Below are 26754 nucleotides of genomic sequence, written 5' to 3'. Positions count from 1 at the left end.
GGAAATGGACTAATACACCTATCATTACAAAAAATAATGAAAGAAACACAAAGGAAGGCAGTAAGAGAATAAGGGAAAAACAAGCAAAAAGCTACAAGCATACAGAAAACAGCAAAATGGCAACAGTAAGTCTTCCCTATCAGTGATTACTTTAAATGTCAATGAATAAACTCCCCAATCAAAAGATACAGATTGGGTAAATGTATTTTAAAAAAAAGAATTCAACTATGTACTGTCTATAAGAGACTAATTTTGGATTTAAGGATACACAGGCTGAAAGTGAAAGGATGGAAAAATATATTCCACACAGATGGTAACCAAATGATAGCAGGAATAATGAATATGAAAAAGGATTCATTCAAACTATTAATGGATAGGAATATTGGGTCAGTAATCAAAAATTTCCCAATTAAGAAAAGCCCATAGCTGGGGGCAGTGGCTCATGCCTGTAAACCCAGCACTTTGGGAGGCCGAGGCAGGTGAATCACCTGAGGTCAGGAATTCAAGATCAGCCTGACCAACATGGTGAAACTCTATCTCTACTAAAAATACAAAAATTAGCTGGGCATGGTGGTAGGCGCCTGTAATCCCAGCTACTCAGGAGGCTGAAGCAGAAGAATCACTTGAATCCAGGAGGCGGAGGCTGCAGTGAGCCAAGATCGTGCCACTGCACTCTAGTCTGGGTGACAGAGCGAGACTCCATCTCAAAAAAAAAGCCCAGGACCAAATGTTTTCACTAGAGAATTCTACCAAACATTTAAGAATAATTAACACCAATCCTCCTGAAACTCTCCCAAAAAAACTAAAGAGAAGAGAACATTTCCAAGCTCACTCTATGATGTCAGCAGTACCCTGATATCAAAGCCAAAGACATGAAGAAGGGTAAAAAAAGCTACAGACCAGTATCTCTGATGACTACTGATGCAAAAATTCTGAACAAACCAAATTCAATAGCATATTAAAAGGATTATACATCATGATACTCCTGGAATGCAAGGATGGTTCAACATATGAAAATCAATTAATACATTACATTAACAGAATGAAGGGCAAAAGCCACATGATCATCTCAATTGATGCAGAAAAAGCATTTGACAAGATTTAACACCCTTTCTTAATAATAATAAATACATTCAACAAACTAGGAATAGAAAAAAACTAACTCAACATAATACAGGCCATTTACGAAAAGACCACAGTTAATACTGTACTCAATGGTGAAAGACTGAAAACTGTTCCTCTAAGATCAGGTACAATGCAAGGATGTCCACTTTTGCCACTTCTATTTAACACAGTATTAGAAGTTCTAGCCACAGTAAGTAGGCATTGAAAAGAAATAAAGGGCATCCAAAATGGAAAGGAAGAAGTAAAATTATATCTGCTTGCAGATGACATAATTTTATATGTAGAAAACCCTAAAGATTCCACAAAACTGTTTAAACAATAAACACATTCAGCAAAGTCATAGGATACAAAATCAACACACAAAAATCAGTTGTATTTCCATGCACTAACAATGAATGATCTGAAAAGGGAATAAGAAAACAATTTTCAATAGCATAAAAAAGAATAAATTACTTAGTAATAAGCCTAACCAAGGGGGTGAATGGCTTGTACAATAAAAATTATAAAACACTGTTGAAAGAAATGAAGATACAAATAAATGGAAATATATCCCATGTTCATGAGTTAGAAGGCTTAATATTGTTAAGATGTCCATATTAACCAAAGCAATCTGTAGAGTCAACATAATCCCTATCAAAATAACCATGGCATTTTTTGAAAAAATTCATCCAGGCCGGGCACGGTGGCTCACGCTTGTAATCCCAGCACTTTGGGAGGCCGAGGTGGGCGGATCACGATGTCAGGAGATCGAGACCACGGTGAAACCCTGTCTCTACTAAAAATACAAAAAATTAGCCAGGCATGGTGGCGGGTGCCTGTAGTCCCAGCTACTCGGAGAGGCTGAGGCAGGTGAATGGTGTGAACTCGGGAGGCGGAGCTTGCAGCGAGCCGAGATCACGCCACTGCACTCAAGCCTGGGTGAGAGAGTGAGACTCCGTCTCAAAAAAAAAAAAAAAAAAGAAAAAATTCATCCAAAAATTTCAGGAGACCCTGGATAGCCAAAAACAATTTTGAAAAAAGAAGAATAAATTTGGAGGATTCAAACTTCCTCATTTCAAAACATATTACAAAGCTACAGTAATCAAAACAGCATGACACTGGCATGAAGAATAGACATATGGAATAGAATAGACAGCACAGTAATAAACCCTTGTGTATATGTTCAAATCATCTTCAACAGAGTGCAAGAGACACTGCATCTTCTCAAAGGGCTAAGGATTACAATATCAACTATAAAAGGAACTCTGAATATCAGGAAAAAGGCATGAGATTCAAAAGACAAATGAAAAAATGATATTAACAGACAACTCAAAGAAGGTGTAAGATGAACAGTTAATACGTAATTGAAGAGATGCTCAACATTCCTAGTGATAAAGAGAAATAAAAATTGAAACTATGAAGATATCAGTTTACAGAATGTGGGAGAAGCTAATTTAATGCACTATTGGTGTAAGTGTCAACTGGTGTGACTGCCCTGGGATGCAATCTGATATTATTCTGTGAAGTTATATATGTGCATAACTCCTAAATATATGCCCCAAGAAACTCTAGCAAAGTGTATAATATCGTGATGGGGTTTGCATAAGTTGAAGGATATTCAGGGCTACATGTATAAGGGAGTTAGAAGAAATCTGGGTGCCCCATCATGAAGGAAATGGCCCATGACTATGAAGGAAGATTTGCAAAAGTCAGTAGTGAACTGGCTGTTGGTTAGAGCAACAGAAATAGCCCCAAAAATATAAGTTGAATGAGTATGTAAGAATCAGATAGGATTTATAGCATAATATCATTTCTGTAAATTAGCAACAAACACTCCAAATAATTCTATTGTGTATTTTTCAAGAGTACACGCCTCTCCCCACCACCACACACACACAAAGTTGACATATGCACGTGTGGAGGTGGACTGGAAAGACAAATAATAAGTAAACACATCACAGTGGTCACCCGGGCTGTGGGCAATGGCCCAAAATGTGTCGTTGGTCCAGCTCCCTGTACTTGAGGTTGCCTGACAAGACCCACTGAAGGAAATCAACACAAAGGGCACACAAACAATGAAAAGATGTGCATGTGCACATGCGTATGCATCAATTTTGACAGCTTCTGGATGGACAGTCAAAACCCACTCACTACGGGTGCCACAGTAGGGCTCTGAAGAGGGAGGTTTTAAACTTTATCATTGGATGCTTTTTACCATCTGCTTATGTTACTTTTTTTTTCCAAATAAATATTAGTTTAAAAATGAAAACAAAGAACTACTGGAACTGATATCATCTGAAGAAATGGGTTTTCTATAATCTGCTCTGGATACAGGCCTCTGAGAGATGAGTACTCCCAGGTGCCTGCTGACTAGAGAAGTGTGCTTGCAGAGCCCTTCTCTAAGCCTAACCCACACCCAGGCACAGAATGGCTGGGGATGCTCTCTGTGCTTAGAACACAATGCCTGTGACAGAGATTGCATTACTTTGAAAATGCAAGTATCAACTACCTAAAATGTCAACTGAATGATGAATGTGACCACTGAAGTTGCATCTACTACTAATGAGGAGAAGCCAGTAGTTTTAAGATGTCATGGCCTGTAGCCCATTAAAAACATCAGTTTAACCCCTAAGCCCACGTTAAAAATAAGTGGTAAACTCTGAGACGCTTGTTTTAAGGATAGGAATGTGAGAAGCGTGGAGCCTCCTGTGTCTAGGTCCTGCTGCTGCCCCTCACGGGGGTCCCAGCAGCACCTGTTTAGAACCTCAGTCCTTCAAAGAATACTGTGGAACACCTGAGTGGGAAATGGGGCCAAAATCCAAATGGTTGTGGACAAGGGAGGTTGGCAAACAGTACGGATGAATCCTGTGTGCAGGGAGGTGGCCACAGGGAGCCCCCGCCCCTTACCGTGCAATCTTGTCACTGCAGGACATGGTGAGCAGCCGCTCCCCTTGCAGCACCCCGTCCCACGTTTGGATGCTCGCATTGGAGCGCACTGGAATTGTCCCCTCACCAGACTCTATTTTGGTCCGCAGCTGTCCTCTTGCTTTACGATTTGGGTGTCTATCTGCTGGTTCTAAGAGAGAAAAAGAGTTAAAATCCCACAGGTAGTAAACCATCTATTTAACTTATTGAAAAGCACATCTAACAATAGCTTATAAATTTAAAATATAGTCTGTGCATATAAATGCATATGTTTATGCCATACATACAAAATACACATACAAAATAAGTATATGAAACTGAGATGCTGGGTATGGTGCTCACACCTGTAATCTCAGCACTTTGGGAGGCTGAGGCAGGTGGATCGCTTGAGCCCAGGAGTTTAAGACCAGCCTGGGCAACATGGTGAAACCCCATCTCTACAAAAAATATAAAAATTAGCCAGGTATAGTGGTACATGCCTGTAGTCCCAGCTCCTTGGAAGGTTGAGGTGGAAGGATCGCTTAAGAGCCCAGGAGGTCGAGGCTGCAGTGAGCCATGATTGCACCACTGCACTCCAGCCTGGGTGTAAGAGCGAGACCCTGTCTCAAAAAAAAAAAAAAAAATTATATGAAATTGAGTAGGAAGGACATAACACAAACAAAATTCACAAAAGTAGTCTCCAAGGGAGTTGGGGAAATGGGGTTTTCACTTTAACTGAAATGATTTATTTCTATCATTAAAAATGCACTGAAGCAAATAGGACAAAATGCTAACATTTGCTAATTCTGGGTGACGGATACTTGAGTGTTTGCCATGTTATTTTCCTCTATATTTTTAAAATTTCCAAAATAAATCTAGACAGATGCAGAAATAAACCCATGGCAAGTATGGTAAAACATCCATAGTGAGGATTTCTGGGTTACAGGAACATGGGTGATTTTAATGTTCTTATATTTTAAAAATAGTTAGCAATTTTCCACAGTGAGTATGCCTGTTGCTTTTATAAACAAGCAAAGTAATGTAATAAAACGTTCTATTTGGAATAAACAATGCCTAAGAGCTTGAGAGAAGGGATGTGGATACAAAACACTAAAAAACAAAAGTGCTAACCTCAAATGTAAAGAAGGATGGAAAAAAATATGATCACAATAGTGGTTTCACTTTTCATTAGTGTCTATCTGCTTCTGAAATATCAGGCAAATAAATACTTTAATTACACATTTAGCAAATTAGAATTCCTCAGAAATGTGGAGGATCACATACACCTCTGATTGAGATATTTATTACCCAAATTGAAATACTGATACAATTTTAATCCAATACTCTCGCTCCATTCTAATTCCTTGGTTAATTACAATCAGCATTTTTCATTCATTAAAGTTTTCTAATTAAGTTATTAATCAGAAAGAAAAAAATCCATGCTTTTATAGAGACTCTTATCAGATCCACATCCAAGTCTAAAAATAAAAAGAAAAAAAGGAAAAGAGATATTAACGTAGGTTAGTTTTTATCTGTTAACACTTTCTTGAGAAACTGGCTTGTTGAAGAATCTCGTCTCATACCTTCCAGGATTGGCTCATGTGGTGAGAAGATTCTGGCATCTCCACAGGGAGAGGTGCTGATGTACAGATGAAACTGGACATTATCCTTCAGCCTAAACCCCCCTCGCTCTGATTTCTGAAAGATGGATCTTTTTTGATCATCTTTGTTACTGAAAGGAAAAAAGTTGCAAAAGTAACATTTAAAGCTGTATATAGTTAAATTTTAGTCTATCATTTTCAGAGGCTAGTATTTTCCACAGGGGAAAGATAAGTTTGAACTGGAATATTTATTTTACATGTTTAGGGTAATTAATACAGTTCTTGTCACTCAATAATGGATATGTCATCAGAATGTGGGTAACCTTTCCTTCTTCCAATTTATGACTTCAGAACAGAAAGACCACATATAAAAAATGGCTTTGTAAAGAAAAGGAGTTTGGATACATGACTAGCTCTTTCTAGAAATGGTGACTAGAATAAAAATCACCACCTTTACCTGGCAGTTTGGGAACTTCTATTTACACTGCATACAACAAAATCACATGGTCTTAAACACAGACTTGAAATTTATGACCACGTTATGTTATTGTATGTATGTGTGCATATGTGTGTTGAGCATTGTGGGAGAATGGGATCCAGCCTTATTGTTACTAATTAAAGTTATGATTTTAAGAGATTTTCCATGATTACAGAAACAGTGAAAGGTTTTGCAATGTTTTCTAATAGAAGAATATTTTTTTAAAATAGCTTCCTGTCCTTATTTGTTTACTAAACTTACTTTAAGTAAAGCTCAAGTTGTGTATAAAGAAATCTGAGCAAGGATCTCCGAGATATTATTTCTGCATGGCAGTCATTTAATGCAAGGCCACGATCACTCATGTATTCACCATTAATACATTTTGTTCCTGTAGAAACACTTATCACCTTGGCATCTTTAACATCTGTGCCTGAAAAAAAAAAAAAAAAAAAAAGAGACACTATTTTCTGTAATTCACAGTAATGTTTGCCTAACTGTGCTCCTGAAGTCTGACCCTTATTCTCAGTGACTTAATTTTCAGGGGCCAACAGACTTTTCAAGCTCATCTTCATGTATATTCTTAACACCTATTTTTTAAGTGGGCAAATGTATACACGCAAACAACCTCCTATTGAGGACTCGCTTTGTGACATTTCTGGAAAGCCAACCATCGTCACTGCTTAGTGTCCAGACACTAAACTCAAGGAAGTCATTTCCTCTGGTATGCAATAGCATCTTTTCTTGAATGCCCACAGCTAGAACACAGCTGGGCAACACTATGGAAAGGTGGACTAACTGGTCTGGTTATTAATCTTGACATCAAATATCAAAGTACTGAAGAGATTAGGAAGGAGGGGTTAACAGCACCCAGAGGAATAAGAAGGAAAACAGAATTAACTTGCGATGTTTTCGTTAGTAAACTGTCACCATGTAACCACACTGGGAGTGAAATCACAAGCAGTGGTGAACTCCCACAGACAGATCACTCCATCTCAACTTTGTGAGATAAACCACTGACCAGAGAGGCGTGATGCCAGGACCCTGGAAGTTACCTGCTGGGAAACTCGCATCCACTACAGCTGAACCAACAGTGTGCACACCATGTGGCAGGTATGCACCAGGTCTGTTAGGTAAATTGTCCTCACTGCATTCCCATGATGTCCTCTGAGGCTCATGCTACTAATGTCTCCACTGTATAGATGAGGGAACTGAGGCACAGAGGCCTTGTAACCTGCCCAAGGCCACTCAACCAGCAGGAGCCCCCTGAACCAGCTGTCTGGAGTGCCAAGTGCTCCAGCGTCCTGGCTTCAGATGTAAACTATGGCTCTGAGCAAGTGGTCTCAGGTGAAATACACACTAAGATGTAAAATGTTCCCAGAAGGTGATCGGCCTCTTCTAAGGTGGTTAAAAACAAAAACAAAAACAAAACAACAACAACAAAAAAATGATGAAAGAACATGACCAGCTCACTCACCTATGCCGCTGGGAGAGGCAGGGAGTCTTACCTAGGGAACTACCCTATTCAGTCGCTGTGGAGTTCACCTTTGATTAACATAAAAGTTAGCAGTAAGGAGAGAGGTAAAAGGGGGAGAAGATACAGGTACAAAATATTAGAATAGAAGCTGCTGTTCGGGTACTTCCTCCTCCCTGGACACGGCATGGCAAGGAAACAATGGTCATGAGCAGAGCAGCCAGGTTTCCTAGGGCAGCAAAAGGGGGTCAGTGAAGACGGCTGCAGAGTCTGATAGAGGTGACCCCTCAGGCGGAAAGGACAAGAAAGTCACATACCGACAAGTGGGGGTTTCTCCTGGGCTGGTGGATGTAGACAGAGAAACTGTCCCCAGCTTCCTCCCTGACCTCTAGGGCCTGCTTCCTGCATTTGGCTGTCCAGGCTGGGCTGAGCAGATGCTGGGCACAGAGATGGCCCCCCATGACAGGGGTCCACTCCCTGAGTCTTGCTCCACCCGGGGAGCCAGGCACTGGCCAAGGATGTGGCTTCCTTTCCCAGGAGCTACCCACAGAGGGATGCTGCTGTGTGTTCTCACTCCCGGGATGTGGGAAGAAGATTTGGGGGTTCCTTTTGCTACCGGGAACTTCTAGACTAATTTAATAGGGTTTCTTCTATCATTCTAAATTGTGCTTTTTTTCCCCACAGATTTTCTACTCTTGCTAGAGCTTTCTCCCTCCTCAAAAGAAGTCACACAGCAACTTATCTGGCATCGTTAACATTAACCGATACAATAGATAGGCCCTACTTTCAAATAAAGCAAGAATTAGTAAGCCCCTTGCCATCTTCCAGAGCAGATTGAGGCTGAATATTCACAGGACGAAGATGATGGGAATCAAATATTAATATAGTATGCTTTCTCCAAATAAAACAAATTTAGGTTAAAAAGGTGAACATTTTGGGAAAAATGCTTGTAAGTGCAGTTCCTAAACTTGCATATGGCAGACATTTTGAAGAAAAAAAGAAGTAACCATCTCCCGTCGGTGTGGCACAGTGGTTTTTGTTGATTGAGAACATTTCACATTTGTCAGACATGAAAACAGGCAGGGTTATGTACAACACCAAGATGGTTACCTGTTGTCATGACGACTCCAGCCAGCACTTTTCTGCGAGCGTGAGGGGAGGAGAAGTTGTCGGTCAGGTCACCGAACTTACCCAGGACCAGGCGTGAGACAGCGTCAGCTAAAACCTGTGTGGGAAGCACAGATGCAGGTTAGGGGCCAGGCGCAGCTGGGAGCAGGGCTCACTCTCTGAATGCTGCACGCACTCTCCCTTATGGAGTGACACGGGCTGCTTCTCATCTGGAAAACAACACAGGTAAATCTGGCAAACAAGTATGTGTGTATGTTTCTTCCAGAACATTCCTTGGAAATAGACACCCCAGGATCCTGCCAGGCTCTGGCTGGGTCCTTCACCACCCACGTGGGGCCAGTGTGGAGTGTGGGCGGCACACACGAGCATCCCTCCAATCCTCACCGCAGGCCAGCCCGGCCCTCAGGAGGAAACCGAGGCAAACAGGCAAAACTGCCTGCTCAGGGCCACCTGCCCACGCCTACGCCCACCTAGTATGGCCCTCCCACCCCCCCTTGCCCTCTCCCACGTACACACACACAGTGTGGCTCAGTCAGCTCCAGGGCCACACACAGCTGGGAGCACAGCCCAGGATGATGTGCAAAATCACAGGCAAGAGAAAGGGGCAGCTTGGAGATGCGATCCAGTGAAAGAAGCCACAAGCTGTGCACAGCACCTCCCTCAAAGGCGCCACCGAGAGGCTTCTCAGTCATTCCAGTCTCTCCACACAAATGTGCTCTGACTCCGCTCACTCGCCCAGACGGTACGATAGAATCATGTACCAGAGAACAGCACGGGGAGGGAAAGCGCTTAGACGTTTGGAACACCTGCACAGGTGTATGCTCAGGTCAGACAGACACCTGTATTAAAGTGCTTCTGAGAACAGATGTATTTGTTGGATTTTGGACATGGTCTTATGGCTTATGATTTATCTTGGATATAATGAGCCCATGGCACTTTAGGAAATGATGTCTGCTGGGAGGTGGGTGTTAAGAGCCAGTTTCAACTCACGTCCCACCAATTTCACACTTGTCTGGAAAATCAAATGACCAGTAGGAAAACCCAGCAACCTCAGGTTGGTCCTTAATAAAATATTTCTGAAATGAATAGAAAAGATAGTTGTCAGGATGTTTTTCTCTTATCATAGTACCAGCAAATATCAGTGAGCCCCGGAGGACAGTGTTCAAGACAAGTCACGTGGAGAATGGACACAGGCTTTGGTGGCAGGGATCCATGCACCCGCAGGCAGCGGCATCTGCAATGCAGGGGTGACCGGACACGAGGAACTGAGGCTGTGACAGAAACACAGGATGTGGCCAGGGTGCCAGAGGGAAGGGGCGACGCATTCAAATTGGCCAGGGTGCCAGAGGGAGAGGGCGATTCATTCGAGTTTACAGAGAAGAAAAGGTCACAAGAAGATTAGGGATAAGCCAGAGAAAATAAAAGTTTCCATTTCATATAAGATTAGGCGAATCTCCAAACTTTCAAAGAGAGGCGAAGAAATTTAACTTCAGAGTGAGTTCTGAGAGCCTCAAGTGGAAGGTCTGCTGCTGGGGCTGATGCTTGTTAACGCAGACATCTGAGGCACATGGCCAGGGCTCAGCCCCCCTTGAGGGGATTACTGGTCTCATTAACCTGTATGGTTAATGAAGGACTTCCCTCTTAATTTGGGGGGCAGATATAAGGACAAAACAAAAACATGCTCTTAAGAGTTAAACCCATGCCCCACAGTCCCAGGCAGCACCATTTACCTGCAACGACATGCAGGGATGTCTGACCTATGTCCTTCAAGGATTACTCTAGAAAAAGAGTAAGGGTTTTCCACCCATCCTGGAGTGCACATTTGGAAATTTCCTGTTGAAAGACAATAGAGCCCAGCAACAAACCCCTAAGGACTGGTTCTGGGAGGGCCACCCGGGTCCTACAAGGAACACATGTCACATTCCTGGGCTATCCTGGGGGCTCCAAAGACCCAAGGTGGCAGGGTCCACTCTGGCAGAGACTAGAAGTGCAGCTCCATCCACTCATGCCCTAGTGGTTCTGGACATGAGGCCTAGAGCCTGGTGTTCAGCACCTACAGAGCCCAGAGGAACATGGCATCAGGGGGCTGAGACAGACCTGCCCACCTGCACCCCTCCCCAGGCTGGAGACCAACAGATGTCCCTCAAGCCTTCCCAAACCAGGGGCTCCGGTCGCGCTCCACACAGAAGTCACTGCAGGCACACAGCCAAGCCAGGGAGGCAGGGGCGACATCTATACCGGCGCTTCCATCTGTGTCTGCCTAAGGTGCTCCCAGCCTACACACTAAAGGTTCAGACATCTGGGATCCACGGCATTTGATGTCATTTCAATGGTCTTATATGCCACTCTGTCAATATTAAGGGAAGACAAGTCACATCAGACAATATTATGAACTCAGACTTTAATATTTTAGCAAAGAGTAACCCTGAAAATAAAAAATCACATGGGATCTAGCAGCACTGATTTGTTAAAGTACAAATGGACTAATAATCCTTATAAACAATGTTGACGAGAGGTTAATAAGGGAAGCAAGTATTTGGTTCGTTAAAAAAATCAGTGAAATACCTTGAATATATTATTTTATACTGATGTTGTATTTGATTCCTTTAGGCAAAACAAAATGCATTTCCTTCCTTTAAAACAGAACTCCTGGTCATCTCAGGAGCACAGAGGTTATTCTAATTGCAGCCAACCTCAACTGCACAGAGGTTATTCTAATTGCAGCCAACAGCAAAAAAGAAACTATAAGACACTTGGATTCCTCCAGCAGAACACAAGCCACCTTCAAGTCTTGTGGTCAAGGGTGGTATACATGTTATCTTCAAAGTGAAGAAGACTCTGATACAAAGGAATTAACGAATAGAGGGTCAAAAAAATAATTTTTGCAATAGACCAGAAGAACTTTGGATTTCCAAGAAAAGAAGGAATACACAATCAGAGAGTTTTAGGATTTAGAGATGAGAACTAAAGGTGATTTTCTCCTTTACTTTTTCTCTTTCATGTGAGCCCATCTAAGCCCACCCTGGAACTTCCCCTTCCTTCATCCTGATTTCACTGGGCTGGGGAGGTCAAATGGAAGGTCAAATGGAAGAGTGGCTGTCCACCTCCAGCCTGGGCACGTAGGGAAGTCCTCACAGAGCCCATGTAGGAAATTCAAAGTAGAGACTCCCAGGCAACCGGCAGGCCCTAGAACAGTTTTTGGAGGCCCCTCCCTCCCTGCGCTCTGATAGGTGCTCACTGCTGTGCTGGCTCATTCTCTGCTTCGATGGGCTCCTCGGCTTAGGAACAGCGAACAGCCACCAGCCAGTCATGTGGGAGCCCAGAGGCTGCCATCCTGACCCAGACTTGGGTTTTCAGCTGTTGACGAGCTAGTGTCACTTATCTTGAATGTGAGATTCTTGGATGAGACCTTTGAAGGAAAATGGTGCTGAACTGGGGGCAAGGTTTCAGAGACTGGGCTCTTCTTCCCTCTCTCCTGCTAAAGGCTTGCTGTGGGATGAGGGTCATGGGAGGGTTGCCTAACGGGAAGGGAGTTATGGATAGTGTTGTAAACACTGCTCTGGTGGACGGGGTCTCAGGTGTCCCTGCCTTGCATTGCGACAGACGCAGCACGCACTAGGATGCAGACGGCTTCTCAGTGGCCACGTGGCCATGGAAATCAAGCAGCCAGACTTACCAGTAACTCCTCTTGGTGGGGACAGGGTGATGTCAAGGTGGAAAGTCAATAGTAATCCTGAAACTAAAATGCTGTCTAGAAGCATTACCAAGAGCAATGACCCCGTGTTTTAAAGCAGCAGCATAGTTCCTCACCTGCGGTAAATGCAGCTGAAGACCCTCACTGAGGATAGGCTGGCGAGATGGCGTCTGATCCAAGTGCAAGTTAAAAATGGTGGCCAGGGCAGACTGTGCAGCCCGGGCCTTGGCAAGCTTCTTGTTTCTCCCCGAGCCTTCAAAGAACTGACCATCCACGACCACAGACATGACGAAGCTCTTGGCATGGCTCTCCCCGCTCTCGGAGAGGAAGTCATACTTGAGTCCTGGGCGCAGTTCGTTCAAGATCATCACGGGATTCTTCCCACTTGGGGGTGGGAATGGTGGTAAGACAGGGAGAGGAGGCTGGGCTAGGCTGGCAGGCACCGGGGAAGCAGACAAGCTGAGGTCCCCGCTGGAACTGAAGGAGTCATCCCCGTTGGAGCCCACATAAAATGGAGGCTCCGCCTTGTCAGGAGTTTCAAAACCATTGAAGAGCGTGTCAGGGAAATCGGCCTGGTCAGACGTGAAGTCCGTGTTGACAGACAGGGTCCTCCCCATGGCCAGGTGGGCCTCAGAGGCATTAGGAAACTGAACAAAAGACCTCAAGGCCTTCTCAGCAGCATGGAGTTTTGCCTTTTTCTTTGTGGGACCAGAGCCCTCAAAAACCTGGCCATTCACCTCCACAGACATGACAAACAAAGGCGCATGCACGGGCCCAGTCTGGGACAGGAGCGTGTACTGCAAACCAGGCTTGATCTCATTCAGCTGCATCAAGGCGTTCTTGGGCAGGACGGGCCCTGGTGTTCTCCTCCTTTTCTTCAGGCGGTACTTGGAGTGGCCATTGCTGCCCTCCTCCAGGGGCCGCTTTCTGCCGGGGCCACCACCACCCCCATTGGAGAGCTGAGAGCCCTCGCCAGGCCCAGGTGTGCTGCCATCCTTAGGGGACACGTTGTCCAGATTGCGGTTTTCCTTCACATCAGTGCTGCTGGAACCTGTGGTGCCCAGAAAGAGTAACTTACAATGCCTTCGTTGCAGGATCTTGTAAATGCAAAATTTATAGATTCCTTTAGCTCTCTTTGTAACTGGTTAAGTGATGTGTGCTTACAAATTTTATTCCTTGATGTATACATGAAGAGTTATACATTTAGTTAAAGAACTATCAGCCTCAACCAAACAAGTAATCTGACACTTTGCTTAGTGACTAATACCATTTCTATTTAGTGTCACCAACTGCTTTTGCTTTAAAAAGTAAAATCTTTAAATAATTTTTTTTCTTCTGAGAATATTCTGAAGTACCTAGACTTCTTCAACCTTATCAAAATGTGGGATGATAAATTAATCCAGAAAGACCTTACATTAATAAGTCTAATGAAATGATAATTTAATATCAATATATGGATAAACATATATTTATTTTAGCATTTTCCTTTCACTGTTGTTTACCCTCATGCTATCTAAGGGTTTTAAATTGCAGTGTCTCTCAGAAGAGAAAACTATTTAAAAACATGCATTCACAAGATAATTAGTTTTTCCGGTTTAAAATATTCAATCAATAAATGCAATTATTTGATTTGGTTTCTGAACCAATCTTTAGAAGCTGCTTATGTAATTGTGTAAAGTATTATGGCTTTTTAGCTGTTGTGTTTAGGAGGGTATGGCTTTATTTCTAGTATCTATTTAAAAATGAGAATATTATATATGGGGGCTGATTAAGTCTGAATCCTTAATACTGTTCCATGATAGGAAAAGTGTGTAAGAACAAGACACAAAACTGAAGCTGTAGGCAGGCTACAATTTCCTAACTTCATAAATACACTTTCTGGTGATTTTGTCTTTTTTAAAACAATTATCTGATGAATCTCCAGAATAATTTGTTTATCCTAACTTTTAAAAATATTTAAGATTTTGAATTAATACAGACAATTTTAGAATTGTAAAATTACACGGCAAAATAAACATAATTTTTAAATTTTATTTATTTATTTATTTATTTATTTTTGAGACTGGAGTGCAGTGGCGTGATCTCGGCTCACTGCAACCTCCACCTCCCGGGTTCAAGCGATTCTCCTGCCTCAGCCTCCCGAGTAGCTGGGACTACAGGCGTGCACCACCATGCCCAGCTAATTTTTGTATTTTTAGTAGAGACAGGGTTTCATCACGTTGGCCAGGCTGGTCTGGAACTCCTGACCTCAGATGATCCACCTGCCTTGGCCTCCCAAAGTGCTGGGATTACAGGCGTGAGCCACCGTGCCAGGGCCTAATTTTTTATTTTAAAAAGAGGAGTATAAAGTGTTCATCAAGCTTTTTAAAAAGGAGAAGAAGAAATCATTCCTTTCCATCATGGCTAGGCAGCTGTCACATGGAGCCCAGGGGTGAGGGCTACAGTGCCCTGCAAGGTTGTAATGTGAATGAAAGTTAAAGACATCTACCACTAGATTTCAAAAATCTATATTTTTTTAAGTAACTAAAATATTGCTAAAATTGTAAACTAATTTACAAGTGCCCCATATGGTGGCTTTAGGGTCTATTTCTACTACATGTGTAAAAAAGTAGATTCTCATTATGTTAAGCAAACTGAAAAGTTGTGAAAATATTCATCAGCTTCATCCATGGGAAGGTTTAAAGGGACCAAGTCCTCGCCCTTGGCTGCCAATCTTTGAGGTTAAAGATCTCTAATTCCAGGGCTGTCATCCTTCAGCCAAGATAGCAGAGCATAAACCTGGTTTAGACACAACCCATGGGAAAACTGATGCCACACTGTGGCAGAGGCTAAGAGATTTAAAACTTTCTCTACAGACATCATTTCTCCAAAATAATCCTCACACACACACCACTTCTCCCAGTTGACAAAGCTGATGGAATGGACACTAAATTTTCATTTATAACATCCTCCAGCAAAAGCTCGATAGGTTACTCCTTTCGGTGCTCAAAGGGAACAAAAGGTTAAAAAAAAAGTAGAGCCAAGATGGAATTCAGAGATTAATAAACTGAGCAAGAACATGACATACTAGATTACAGCTTACATTTCGACTTTGTTGCTAAACAATTATCAATATCAAAAATCAAATCATTATAAATGTATTTGGACATGCATTTAACCAAATATTTATAACCTCTGAAATAACCAAATACTTTCCTTTCAGAAATAAAAATAGTTACTATTGGATTGATAAATAATCTTGAGAAGAATATACTTTCTGTAACAGATTACATACATTCTAAATTCTTATTCACTTCAGGAGCACACTGAAATACTACTCTCATTGTCATTGAAAATGCTACTATAATAAAGGAAAATACTAAAACTAGAGAAAGATGCCACTTTCACAGCTTTTCTTAAACAGATGCCTTCTCTTTCTGTATCATGCTACTACATTTCATAAATGTAAATACTGATCATGATAGGGCTTTGCATTGCTTTCAAAATGATAAAAAATACAGGAGCAGAATTTCCAAGTTTCAGCACTAGAACATCAGCTTATCTTTACAGAAAAATTATTCGGGAGGATTCTTTATCATGTCAAGTTATCACAGCATCAGTTTGGGGATAGTTCCAGAACCTACACGATCATGAAGCCTCTGTCTATGCGAGGTGACTGCAGCTGTAGGCTGTAGGCCACAGTCCTGACACAGAGGCCCTGGGGACCCCTGCACACGCTCCATCGGTGGGCTACTGCACAGGCCAAGCACAGGTCACATTTTCTCAAATGAGGAGTATGGACGTAACTTCTCTCTTAAAACTTGTCACAAAATTGGAAACAGTGAGTAGAACTGCCCAGTAAAAACATAAAGCTGGGTTTTTAAAAGATCTCAAGAGCAGGACTGATGAGGGAAAAAACCTGAAAAAACAATCACCAGCAGGTACCAGCGGAAGTGAGGTGAGCACACTGGTCTCGTGGTTCCTGGGAAGCACTGCAGGAGGTGGTCTCACCCTCACACCCCAGACGGCTGACTTCAACCAAAGCCAACACTTAGCATACAGTCCATACAGCAGAGGCCCAGCCCCCTCCACAGCACACCCACAGGGCAGCAATACCACGCAGAAATCAATACCACGCAGAAATGCTTCACTGGGTCACGGTTTGGGTTCTACATGGTACACAAAAGCAACTCCAAGACCCCAGATCATCAGTTGTGCGTAAAGTCAAAGGGAAAGTGCTAAGTTCTAATGCCCAGTGACATGTCACTCATCATTGACAGCTGCATGTTATTCCTTGAGACAAGTAAGAAGGTAAATACGGATATTTATATTAGTTAGAGCAATGATGCCTTTGTTGTAATTTCTCTACTGAACTCTCCCAACTTCTGTGGAAGCATCTAAACCTGTTTTCTGGGACTGAAGATGAACTAGAAGAGATAAGTACCTTCACTGAAACACCAACGTACCCCAGCAGCCTTCCACCCCCTCGCACCAGAGAGAACAGCACGGAAGGAGGAGGCCCGCACCAGTCCCAGCTCTCATTAGCACCTTTGTGAACTTTAGATCAACAGACACGTGTGAATCCCCTTCCTTCAAAGGGAGAACCTGCATTTTGAAGGGAAATATTTCTGTCCTATTATTGCAAAGCACTGGGTATTTAAATCAATCTCAGACGTTTATCTTCGATTTGCATGCGTGAATACTCAGAGCATTATTCTGAGAGGCACGCTGTGACAGGACTGCACACGAAACAGTGGGGCTTCATGAGATACACCCAGAAGCCCATTCCACGGGGCACAGTGATGCCCCACGACAATAACGAGGAAGGAAAAACCTAGACATACAGCTGCAGGGAACATGTCTGCAGCGAATTCTGACACCTGCTGCAGGGAACACACCACAAATTAAAAACATGCCACTGTCAGTAGAAGATGTCACGGGAAAAACACAATCCCCATATTGGTCTCAGGAAATACATTTGCAAAAACACCAAAATGTTAACATAAAATGAGCTGTCTGACACTATGCGATGGGCCTAGATCTTACTCATGTTTTCTTCATCTTCTATATCCATGGCAAAATACTTCTGAGGGTTTCTTGACTGGCGGAGACAGTTTCTGTCTGAAAGACAGTAAGAAAATAGCATTTAGTGTGCCTATGATAGGAGTAATATGAAGTAAGTCTACTCTAAGGAAATAATTACAACATTATTACAAATTAAAGGAAAAAAATCATAAAATAAGAACTAGGTCTTGTTAGAGAAGTCAGATCTGCCATCTGGTACAAAATGCTCCTCCTTGGCACATTCCAGTCCAGCAAAGGACTTCTCACGTGGATTCCAGTACAGCAAAGGACGTCTCGCGTGGATTCTCCCACATGGAGGGATGACGAGGGTGGGACCAGGTCCCAGCAAAGGAGGTTCAGGGCCGGTGCCCAGGGACCTCACACCACTTTGAGGAGGGTGGGTTTGATTCCGGGCAATGGAGGACCATGAAGAGCGCTGAACTAGGGACAAAGGCACTGGCGTCTGCACTCTGGAAAGACGCCTGCTGCGGGATGGACTAAGGACACAACACGCCATGACAGATGGCGACAGACCTCAGAAGGGCGCTCACATACTTGCCATCTATCTTTACTCTGGGTAGACTTTTGGCTTCCAGCTGTAAACTAAAGCCAAAGCCACACAGCAGAACCAGCACCTACAGCTTCTCACTTAGCTGTTTCTCTCTCACCTTGAATAGCTCCTCATGCAGACAAAACTAAAGTGCATATGACTGCTAGAATTCAATCTGATTTCTTACCTACATATAAGTATTATTTTGTTGGCAGGAGAAACCACAGGAAATCCTCAAAGAACAGGTATTACAATTTCTAGTTACAACAAATTTAAGAGTTTCCTCTTCTTAAATATTTTAGATATACTTTGTCAGACTGTATTAATACATGTTCTATAATAAAAAATATCATCAAATTGCAATTGAGGAAAAAGAAGATTCACAAATTTTATAATCACACGTTACTTTGTATACAAATAAAACTTATAAATCACTAAAAGGCAAATTCATTGCTCTTAGAAAATGGTGACTAAAATGTACTAAAACACGCATATATCTTATATATCTATATCAAATATATCTAAAAATATATATTTTATATATATAGTTTTTCATGAAATCATTTGTTAATAACTTTCAATCTCACTATATTTCAGGCAAATGTGTTGCTAAAAGTTAAATGAGTTTCTCTTTAGAATCCTTTATTCAAGAAAGTTCTCCAAATAGTTTTAAAAGCATTATTATTTTATAGTCATTAACTATTTCAATATATATTTTCTGAGAATCTATTACGTGCAAAGCACTTGTGCTAGATACAAGAACCTAAATCAGATTCTGAGAAACTTAAATGTAAATATGGCCTGAATAGCTGAGTATATTAAGGAATTATGATAAATTATTTTAGGTGTAGAAATGGTAGTTCTCTTTTAGTGACATATACTGAAGTATTTACAAATGAAAGGACAATATCTAGGATTTACTTCAAAATAATTCAGTGTGGTGAGAAAAACATAGATGAGGTGTAGACAAAACCAACCAATGGGTCCTGGTTGATAATTATTGATGTGGCTGATAGGCATGCAGAGTTCTTGATACAATTGTATATTTGTATATGTTTTAATATTTCCATTATGGAAGGACTGATAAAAAGTAATTGGGTTAAGGTCTAGAATGGGAGGTGAGATGTAGGCACAGAGGGCAAGACCCCTGCAGGCAGGGCAGATGCCCTCAGTAGGCTGTGGGTGCTCCCAGGAGCCTCCTGGCTGGAGGGATCAGGCCAAAAAATGAGGACATGCTCATTAAACTGAGCTTCAGACAAGAGGTCTGGCTGAGCATATCATGAAGACGGGAAAACAGGTGGCTTGTGTGAGGGCACTGAGGTTATGCAGGCAAAGTGATGGCAAGGTGCTTCTCAGAAGCCCAAACTATAAACTAAAGGAACAACGAATAAGCCTGTCCAAATAGCTCTGTTCTTATTGGCTGAAACTGGTTTTAAATAGGCAAACGAACTTCCTCAGTGGGAAGACAGAGTTCTTCTCCTTTTTCTTCCCATTAAATACAACTAAAAATCCTGGATATTATACATAAAACACACATAAAAAGACTGAGAGATGTAGAGAAAGCTGACAACCCGGGGGGGCCTCAGGACCTGAGAAGCGACCCTGCATTTTCCTTTTGCGTCATTTTCTCAACATAGAGCGGAAGAAGCCAGAACCCAGAAACATTAGCAGGCATTGGCAAAAACAACACACACAAAAAGCTGCAACAAAAGCTGCTCTCTCTGGCCAAAGGACCAGGAGAGAGGTAGCCCAGCAAGACAGAAAACTTCTTAGACAAGAATTGCTTTATTCCAGCCAAACACCACAGAAAAAACCTCAACCAGGCCCCACCCGTGCCAGGCTGTAAGGACAACCCCAGAGTCCCCTTGTTGGGTGGTGTCAGACAAGGCTGAGTGACAAGCCACAATTTTCATTCCCACCAGGCTCTAACAACCCCTTCCCTTCCCACACCACAATGCAGAGTCATGGGAGACTATGCGGGGAACCTGGGCTCTCCTCCCACCTGGTGGAAACAATGCTAGCCGGTGCTGTCAGTGCAGGCTCCAGATGGAGCAGTGATGAGGCCTCTCACCACAGAGAGCTATCCGGGAGCCCCAGGGGGGAACTTGGACTTATGCCCCAGCCAGCGGTAATGAGACAGCATCCCCGCTTCCTCGGACACCGTGGTGTATGAGAAAGTCAGCTGAAACAGAAGGTTTCCGTAAGATTTAGTCTCATAATGTCATATAATCAGGTTCCAATAAAAAATCACTTGTCACATCGAGAAACAGAAGACAGCAAACTAAATGAAAAAAGAATCAACAGATACCAACAGGGAGATGACACAGATGTTAGAATTCTCTTAGAAAGACTTTAATGTAGCCACCATAAAAAAGTAAAGTGGGAGCAATCAGTCTAGCTGATCTCAGCATTTACTACAAAGCTACAGCCATCAGTACAGTACAGTGTTGGCAAGGGGCAGACGAGTTGATCACAAGACGATAGCACAGAGAACCCCGAACAGACCACACAAGTATGTCCAACTGATTTTGGACAAAGGTGCAAAAGCAATTTCATGAAGGAGGCACAGCCTTATTGGGGCAACTAGAGATCCAAAAAAATAAACCTCAATCAGGTCTCCTACCTTATTCAAAACTCAACTCAAAATAGATTATGGGCTTACATGCAAAACATAAAACTATAAAACTTTTAGAAAGTCATATGAGAAAATCCTCAGGATCTACGGCTAGGCAAGGAGTTTTTAGACTTCACACCAAAAGCACAATCCACAAAAGAAACAACTGATAAACTAGAAGTTAAAAACTTTTTCTCTGCAAACGTCCCTGTTAAAAAGATGAAAAAACAAGCTACAGACTGGGAGAAAATATTTGAAAAATATATATCCAACAAATAGAATATATAAGAAATTCTCAAAGCTCAAGAGTAAAACAAACAAATAGTCCAATTAGAAAATGGGCAAAAGACATGAAGAGGATCTAGGGATGGAAAATAAACTCATGAAAAGACGCTCAGGATCACGAGTCACTAGGGAAATGCAGCTGAGAACTACAGTGAGATAACTCCGCTGCACACCTCCGAGAAGAGCTATTAAACATAGTGTTGCTTTAAAAATAGTGACAGCCCCAAGTGAAAATGAGGCTGTGGAGAAAAGGGATCTCTCATAGACTGCTGGCAGAAATGTAAAATGGGATAGCTACTCTAGAAAGCAGTTTGGCAGTTTCTTAAAAATAAAACATGCAACTACCACATGACTCAGCAATTGTACTCCTGGGCATTTATCCCAGAGAAATGAAGGCTTATGTTCCTATAAGTACTATTTCTTACAACTACATGTGAATCTATATTATCTTAAAATAAAAATTTTTTTTTATTTTTTTATTTTTGAGAGTCTCGCTCACCCAGGCTGGAGTGCAGTGGTGCTATCTCAGCTCACTGCAACCTCTACCACCCAGGTTCAAGCTGCCTGCCTCAGCCTCCTGAGTAGCTGGGATTACAGGGACGTGCCACCATGCCTGGCTAATTTTTGTATTTTTAGTAGAGATGGGGTTTCACCATGTTGGCCAGGCTGGTCTCGAACTCCTGACCTCAGGTGATCTGCCCACCTTGACCTCCAAAGTGCTGGGATTACAGGCGTGAGCCACCGCACCCAGCCTTCAAAATAAAAAGTTTATTAATAACAGGCAGAAGACACACAAAAGGCTAATTTAATTCTTATACATAATTAATCAATAATTGGTTTGCTTGAGAAGGCTGACTTCTCTCAGATTTCTGGGACCAGGAAAAACAAACTTTATAACAACAATAAAAGTGCTGAGGCATAGGAGTGAGCCCAGCTCCTGTAGTTCACCTAATTCATACAGTCCACCTTGTTTTCCTGCCCTTACATATTAAAATTCTTTTAAAAGGACATGCAAAATGTCTCACAGTAGAAAATAGTCATGCTGAGTGTCGTGGCAGGTGAGTACCTGCAGGTACCGCCCACATTAAGAATGGGAGCTACAAATCTCTTGCAGAGCAGAAGCCAACGTTTTCAGCTTTGACGAATGCCAACTCTTGTACCAAAGGTTATAAAACAAAGCAAATGGCACATGCAAGCACTTTAGCACATTTCACAGAGCTATTTTTTCTTCCCTTTTTAAAAGAACCTCTTATGACCTGAACTACAAACAAATAAGAATTGAAACCCTATCAAATATCCCCTATGGAACAAAATTCCAAGAATGGTCAATTTAAAAAAAGCCTTATTTGATAGCAATATTCAAAACAACCTCTTCATCTCTCAGAATGCCTCCTAATGCAGTAAGAAGTAAGAGAGAGCTGGGAGATGGTGAGTGTGGAAGAACGTTGAACTTGACTGCAGAAGACCTGAGACTTCAGTTTCATTTGGTTCCAGGTACAAATCCAACTTTTTTTTTTAATGGAACTAGACAAGCTGATTCTAATGTTTACATGAAAAGGATAAACAGACTCAAATGCTCAGGAAAACTCTGAACCAAAGGAGCAGGTGGCTTAGTCTTTCCTATTAGAAATAAAGAGCCTCAGTGCCTAAAGCAACACAGCGTGGCTCACGGACAGAGGGTCAATGTGATGGAAGAAAAACCCAGAATCAGACACAACACATCCAGACACAGAATATTTGGTAAAGGTGGCATTTTAAATCAGGAACATATGAACACACTTTTTATTTTTAATAAACAGGACCAGACACTGGGTGCCAACATGGAAGAAGATCAAGCTGGATCAAACAAGGCCGTTCTCTCACCGTGTCCTGATCATTTCTTCATGAGCTCACTTTTGATTTCAGCTAACATGATCAAATTGACAAATGTTATATGTTTTATACTGGGGGTAGGTAAATGATTGTTATATTATTCTTTATACCTTTTTATAGATACTTACATTGCAACCACAAGTATAAACAATATATATAAATATAATGCTCTTATCAACTTTGAACAATGAGCATACCTACCCTTTTTCTCCCCTTCCCTTAATGAAAAAACATATCCTGGAATAAAATATTAAAAACATGAATTATTTACATTAAAGATGCATCAGAACTTGAATAGTTTCTATTGTGCTGGTAAAAAATGCCATCTTTAGGAGTCCACTAAAAGTTTATAGATTAAAAACTGTTTAAGACAACTGGTGAACTTGATTAAAATTACTAACATATATTACTGGATTAAATCCATTTTCCCCTCAAAAATGGATAGCTTTGAGAAAACTTTTACACATTCTTTATGACTGCTATGGGTTCCATATTTAATAGCTTTGAACTGCAAACTAAAAAAAAGAGAAACGTTATTAAAGTGGAGATTATTCGTGTTGATTCTTTACTATACATCAAGCAGCATTCCAAAGCTAGATTAACTTTGTAGCAAAAAAACTGAATGATGATTTGCTTATTTAACAAAAGCAACTGAAGTATAAACCTCTTACATCATTTGAACAAAAACAATCTGAAACTCAACAAGCGAATCATGCATGTTTAGAGATACACTTCACCTCATAATTTATATTTTGCTTTCAGTATTATCTAAACCAAACAATATCACTAAAGTGTTCCAAAATATTCAATTGATAATATTTTCAGTGAAATATTTTACCTTCTAGGAAACCCTCCCTGCAATCTGCTAAGTGAATCTTTATAGATCTTGTACACAGAGCAAGCAAGACTTGTGCCTAATTTTCAGCAAACGCATTTCTTCTAGTGCAATGCAAAAGGAGATAATTAAAATAAGAATAATAATGTACAATATTCATCATATTAAGTGGGAAATATTGATGAGAATAGGAATCTACTGAAACGGAAGAGGAAATTCTAGCAAGGACAAATGACAGAAAGAAACATGCAGAGGTGTCAGTTAGGGCACCTTGCACAGGGCACTGACACCTCAGTTGTCCAGTCAGCAACTTCATCAGACTGTGGCTCTAGTTCCTCCCTCATTAAAAGGGATGCATCGTGGGAGAACCACATGCCAACAGCACAGACAGTAGTAGACTGGCCCAGCAAGGCAGCTCTAGGGTGGCTGGGCGGGGGTGGGCCTGGTGAGGCCTGGGCACTCAGGGGGCCTCAAGTAAGGTGTTTTCAGCTTTGACAAATGCCAACTCCTTGTTCACCTGGCCACCCTGGGCAGCAGGTGTACCAATGCACATGTGTAAATCTTGTCACCTCGCTGCACCCATCTGTCCCTGCACTGCACGCAGCAGGCGCTCAGGCCAGACACCTGGAGACTACCTGGTTCTTTCTCCCCTCTCACTCCACACCCCATGTCACCAGCTCTTCTCCCAAAGTTGGGCTAAACACATCAGCCTGTCTGCCTCTGCGCTGCTGTTACCACTCAGCTTGTGCAGGAGCCTCTCTGCCTTCTCTTGACCCTGAGAGCCCCTCTCCTCACAGCGGCCAGGGCTATGTCCTTATAAATAAAAAACGTGCTCTAACACATGCCCATGTGCTCATGGCCACTGGGAACATCGTCAGCCCTTCACCATGCCCACCAGAGCCTCTCCAACTTCCTGGGGTGCTTCCCTGTTCCCTCCTTGCCATGTCCTCGTGCAAGGCTGCATCAGACCCCACCTCTTACTGCTCAAGTCCCAGCTCACACAGCACCAACCCACCCCAGCGCTCCCCTCCCTCTCCCTCCACGCACAGTGCAGTCCACAATTTGTCTCCCTGTTTGTGGCCTGCCTCTCCCAGCGGGATGCAAGGCCCACATGGCTGGGGAAGGCTCGGTCTCCTCCACTCCTCCATCCCTCCATCCCGGGCGCCATGCCTGCCCCCACAGGCATGCTGTACACTGAGTTCCTCCACCCCCAGCTTTTCCTTGGCAGCCCTAGTACTTGTGCCAACACAGGGGCACACTTGGGGCTTTCGTGGCCTACTTCAGGCCCCGTGGACACATGCAACAGCTGTCCTCCCCTGTCCAGCGTCTTCACTTGGCTGCTACAGTTGTTTCCTAAAAATAAACCAAACAATCCTGAGTGCCGTAACATCCCTGAGATGCCTACACATCCTGGATGGTGCCTGTGGCAGTGGCTCTGCAGCTTTCTGCTCTTTAAAATAGGGCCATGTGTTGGTCTTCACCAGAAGGAAAAAGCATGAACTTCTATCATTTATTATTCATCTGTAATTTTTATTGAAAGGTGTCAACTGGATGGCAAGTGTTCAAACGTACACTAGTTGTCACCAGTTAAGGGATCAGCAAAAAAAGCACACAGCCCAAGTTGACTGTGCCGAGCGAACTCGGCTATGGCAACATGGGACAGACAGCTACTCTGAGTCTACAGGAGCAGGGCCAATGGCCCAAAACCAAACACAGCAAGCATGGGGACAAGCGTGGCAGAGCACAGAGGGCCAGATGTACCTTGTTTCCCTTCAGTCACCCCACTCACTGCTGCCTGGTACTCAGCATCACCCTGAGCAGGCCCAGGGAGCACACTGTCCACACCCCATAGGGCCCAGCAGCTCCCAGGAGGTCGCATGTGTGCTACCATTGTGGTGAAACTGCACAAGGCTCGCTGCTATGGATGGAGCTGTGGGCGCCACTGGCCTTGAGGGCCCAGAGTCAGCGCCCCCGGTAGGGGGCCTTGAGGGCCCAGAGTCAGCACCCCTGGTGCGGGGCAGGGGTGGGGGAGGGGGATTCCCGGCTCCTTGTGCAAAGCTGGTTGCCCCTCCACGCTCACTCCCCAGCTGGCCTGACCACCCTGCTTTTCCCACCAGGCCCTGAGCTCTGCTAGGACAGACTCGAGCCTCATCCTCAGTGTCCACAGCTCTCAGCCGGGTGCTTCCTGTGAGGAAGATCATGGACGCTTCCAATTGTGATGTCCTCAACTAACTAATCACAGCCAGGGAATGTTACCTGTGCCCTGTTGCCTTTTGGGACCATGTGGGCTGTATCCACTTTCTCTAAAACACATCTAAACTTGACTGCATACGAACTGACCTCTAAGTCCTTAAATCAGAAACATTTGTAAATGAAAGGGCTTTAAATGGGTTACTATTGATGTGAAAGGGATCTACTTAGTACAATCCTCACTAACAACTGCTTTCCCAGGCAGCTATTATTGTCCTCTTCTAAGGAATAGAAACACCTCACTGGTCACTCTGGATGGGAAGCCTCTGACCAGCCTGCGGTCTGCAAAACGACAGTTGGCCGAGTGGGCAAGGGAGCACTGGGCGAGAGTCCGGAACTGAGCCTGTTTCAGGCCCTCGAGCTCTCCGACCTGGGTCTGAAGTGTCTGGCGCTGTGCGTTAAGATTCACATCTGGGTCTGAAGCGTCTGGTGCTGTGAGCTGAGACTCTCTCACATCTTCCTGGTTGTGGTTCTATAGGCGGAGCAAGCCCTGCTGATTCAGTGCTAGCACAGCACCTGCATGAAGGAGTGCTCATGGGCATCAGCTACTGTCCCTAAAGCAAGGAGTGGGGCTTTCGTGGACAGACCTGCACGCCCCTCCTTCCCCATGTCCCTAGTCAGGTGTGGCTCTTTTTGGTAAATCAGAACCCAGTGTCACAGGATCCTCAGGGTATCACTTTTCTGGCCAGAAACCTCTGTCACTGGTGGCGCCTTTACCTGAGTTTTGCTTGGGCCTGCTGGGCTCATTCTGCCCACACAGCCTGGCAGGCTGCGCTTGGCTCACACTTCCAGCCTGGATCCCATGCCTGCCAAGGGTGAGCCAGGCATGGAGTGGCAAGGGGTATGTGAGTGAGTGGGCGTGGGGTCCAGCCATTGTGTACAGCCAGGCAGGTGGGGTGGGCAGACCCAGACACTGGCATGGATA

General features: G+C 43.2%; 1 protein-coding gene across 10 annotated transcripts in view; it reads right to left on the bottom strand.

The window, feature by feature from the left end:
• ADARB1 (adenosine deaminase RNA specific B1) overlaps nucleotides 1-26754 on the bottom strand; it is a 154912-nt gene that overhangs the window by 40383 nt on the left and 87775 nt on the right. For 7 of the 10 annotated variants that reach the window (XM_030806041.1, XM_030806040.1, XM_030806044.1 and 4 more), the window contains 7 exons: nucleotides 17406-17480; nucleotides 12497-13431; nucleotides 8669-8783; nucleotides 6349-6517; nucleotides 5592-5740; nucleotides 4509-4628; nucleotides 4012-4180 (listed from right to left, as the gene is read on the bottom strand). In XM_030806041.1, the coding sequence (XP_030661901.1) occupies nucleotides 4012-4180; nucleotides 4509-4628; nucleotides 5592-5740; nucleotides 6349-6517; nucleotides 8669-8783; nucleotides 12497-13431; nucleotides 17406-17433 (1685 nt within the window). In that variant the 5' untranslated portion in view covers nucleotides 17434-17480. The remainder of the gene's footprint in view (nucleotides 1-4011; nucleotides 4181-4508; nucleotides 4629-5591; nucleotides 5741-6348; nucleotides 6518-8668; nucleotides 8784-12496; nucleotides 13432-17405; nucleotides 17481-26754) is intronic. The other 3 variants (XM_030806045.1, XM_030806046.1, XM_012501911.2) reach the window with 1 other exon arrangement.

This window comes from Nomascus leucogenys, chromosome 25 (genome assembly GCF_006542625.1).
Source record: "Nomascus leucogenys isolate Asia chromosome 25, Asia_NLE_v1, whole genome shotgun sequence".
Lineage (NCBI taxonomy): Eukaryota > Metazoa > Chordata > Mammalia > Primates > Hylobatidae > Nomascus > Nomascus leucogenys.
This window is presented reverse-complemented; position numbering and strand designations above follow the sequence as displayed.